The sequence below is a fragment of the Trachymyrmex cornetzi genome, unplaced genomic scaffold, assembly GCF_001594075.2.
Source record: "Trachymyrmex cornetzi isolate Tcor2-1 unplaced genomic scaffold, Tcor1.1 scaffold371, whole genome shotgun sequence".
In the NCBI taxonomy this organism is placed as follows: Eukaryota; Metazoa; Arthropoda; class Insecta; order Hymenoptera; family Formicidae; genus Trachymyrmex; species Trachymyrmex cornetzi.
This window is the reverse complement of record NW_017298440.1, coordinates 451,634-454,432: the sequence shown is the minus strand read 5'-3', so window position 1 is coordinate 454,432 and position 2,799 is coordinate 451,634. Positions and strand designations below refer to the sequence as shown.

Genomic DNA, 2,799 nt, shown 5'->3' with positions numbered 1-2,799 from the left:
AGCCTCTATATAATATTGCTAGTAGTTATAGAGACTTTGATACATACTAGTAATTATGTTTGGTAAAAACGGGCTGAAAATTTGCATAAAGAAATATAACTTCGTAATTTTGTAAGATATTATAAGACAAAATCCATTAAATTAACTTGTTTGAATTTGCAATTTCGTTTATTGAAATTCAACAACTTTTATTTACATATGTAGGAGATACGAAATAAAAATTTTTTCGTTCAAGAATCCATTAAACTGATTTAACTATCCCTCCTATGGATAGTCGGCACGCTTTTGTCCTGAGGATTTAGTACAGAAATGAATCACATCTACTTTCGACTATACGATTTTATCATTAGTGTCAGATCAGATTTTCAGTTCCCAAACTGAAAATGCATGCATGTACTGGCGGTAGTGCACGGGTGATTTCGACAGTAAAGCTGGAAACACAATAGACACAGGCAACAGGGAATAACGAGCCGTCCAATCAGAGCTTTGATTGGACGGCTCGTTATTCCCTGTTGCCTGTGTCTATTGTGTTTCCAGCTTAAACCGTGCAAGAAGTTCAACTATAAAGAACAGACACATTTTATTCTCAACAAGATGGCGCGTCTTACGCTTGCCATCATTGCCATCTGACGCTCTCGAAAATGTTAAAGTGGTCTGTGGATGGCTGTCATTTACAAATGAATGTAAATAAATCAAAGTAGTGCAGTTTTATCAGTAGTATCGTGAAAGAAACAATTACTAGCTGTTAGTTAATCTCGTCAAATTACGTATGATATTATATATGAAGAATTTTTACGTACAAAATATTTGTCGATTTAACTACACAAATATTGAATAGTAATTTGCAAGATCTCAGTTTACCATACGTAATTAGCGATTCAACTGTAGTGATAACGTCGCCCAAGAAAAACTACTCTCAGTTATACTCTCAGGTATAATTATACTCTAATTAATTATGGCAAGCGTTCCTGGTTTTACATTGGAAACTGCGAAAGGTAATTAGAAATCTAAAAGATAATTTTTTTTTTAATAAAAGTTGTATATTATTACAATTCAACGCGTTTATTATACGAGTTCGTTGATAACTTAAATATAAATAAATATATATGTATGTATATATATTAAAAATATATAATAATGTGAAATATAATTGTATAATTATAAATATACAATAAAATATATGAATAAATATTTTTTCCTTTCAGCTATACTGACCGATGTTCTGACAGCACTAAATACACCTGAAAACTTGCAAAAGCTTGCAGAAGCAAAGGAAAGTTCCGGCAATGAGATGTTGAAAATGATGCAATTTGTATTCCCACTAGTAACACAGATTCAAATGGACATCATAAAAAATTATGGATTTCCGGAAGGAAGAGAAGGTGCGTAGATTAACAGTACAATAAAAGTAAATCTGATAAAAATAGAGTTAAAAAATTAATCATGTGCCCACGAAGCAGGTACTGTACAATTTGCGCAGCTTATTCGGGCTTTAGAAAGAGAAGATTCTGAAATAGCACAGCTACATAGTCAGGTTCGTTCATACTTTCTTCCACCAGTTACGATAAACTCTTCAACTGAAGCATCTCTTTAGATTAAAACAAGATCTCATCTAAAAAATCCATATGTATACCATTTTTATCTAAAGACTATATTAGGTTAATAAGATAAGGACAATGTCTCTCTGTAGAAAAAGTGAAGAAAAAATTATTCCATGCATTTATATATGAATGTTATATATCTATTTTTTTCGTTACATATATATATTTTTCTTAAATATTTTGATAAATCGATTGTCATTAAAATGTTTTTGTAATATCTTAACAGGAATATTTGTGTAAAAAATTTTTATTGAAGTATTAATGGAAATATTGCAATGTTCTTTCTCTATTCTTTTATAGAACAATTTAATTAAATGTATAGATTCCAGTTAGTGTAATAAAATCTGTATATACAAATTTTCTGGAGAAAAGTACCAAAGGAATTTTAAATGTTTAATTTGAGAAACTTAAAAATTTTTATATTTATTTATATAATTATTAATAAGTATATCATTATAATCTACTAAAATATATAATATTTATTTATATAAATGTTCTTTAAATTCTTTTTCCTGCAATTACATGAGCTCTAAAAGCTAAACAAAAAATTCCACTGTTCGCACAGGGATGAAGCTGTGTATACATCATGATTTATACATTAATTACTTAAATCTTAAATAAAATAGGTAAAAAAGATGCAGATCTACATAAACGAAACCAGAGTATACAGGATGGTGTGGTACATCATCCTATATTCAACAGGCACAATGGCTAATAGAATCGTTTATATTTTCAAATCAGACAATGATTGTATAATTAAATCTCTACACGTTATTATACGTATTATATATTTTAACTTCATGTCCTGGCGAACATTTGGATAAATACATATTAAATATACAATTTCACTCATATAAGCAAGTATATTAAAATTGCATATAAAGCCAACAGAAAGTATAGATTTAACGATAAATAATACATTGGAATTACTTGACGTTTACTTAGAGCAGCTTGAATCGTGCAACTTCTGATTTACTTGAATGAGAGATAAGCAAATATAGTTCCCCCTTGTCAATGTTGTATATTGATAAAGATCTTTTTGTATAAAACTGTAAAAATGCGTCGTTATTTTAAAGAAAAAAAAATACTGAGTTCGTACAAGATTTCAACGGTTAAAAAAATTTTTCTTATATAATCTATAGTAACATTATTTATAAACGGACATTTATTGTGAAATAAATAATATCAATATATAATA

General features: G+C 28.5%; 1 protein-coding gene across 1 annotated transcript; it reads left to right on the top strand.

Annotated features, from left to right (window-relative positions):
* Positions 1-691: 691 nt before the first annotated feature.
* On the top strand, positions 692-1,712 carry LOC108763625 (protein C10). Its single transcript, XM_018511407.1, has 3 exons — positions 692-995; positions 1,206-1,382; positions 1,461-1,712. The coding sequence occupies exons 1-3, from the start codon at positions 956-958 to the stop codon at positions 1,592-1,594; spliced, it is 351 nt and encodes a 116-aa protein (XP_018366909.1). The 5' UTR covers positions 692-955; the 3' UTR covers positions 1,595-1,712.
* Positions 1,713-2,799: the final 1,087 nt, after the last annotated feature.

Coding starts and splice junctions, on each gene's coding strand:
- LOC108763625 (XM_018511407.1), top strand. CDS start 956: ATGGCAAGCGTTCCTGGTTTTACATTGGAAACTGCGAAAG. Junction 996..1,205: donor TACATTGGAAACTGCGAAAG/GTAATTAGAAAT, acceptor TTTTCCTTTCAG/CTATACTGACCGATGTTCTG. Junction 1,383..1,460: donor ATTTCCGGAAGGAAGAGAAG/GTGCGTAGATTA, acceptor CCCACGAAGCAG/GTACTGTACAATTTGCGCAG.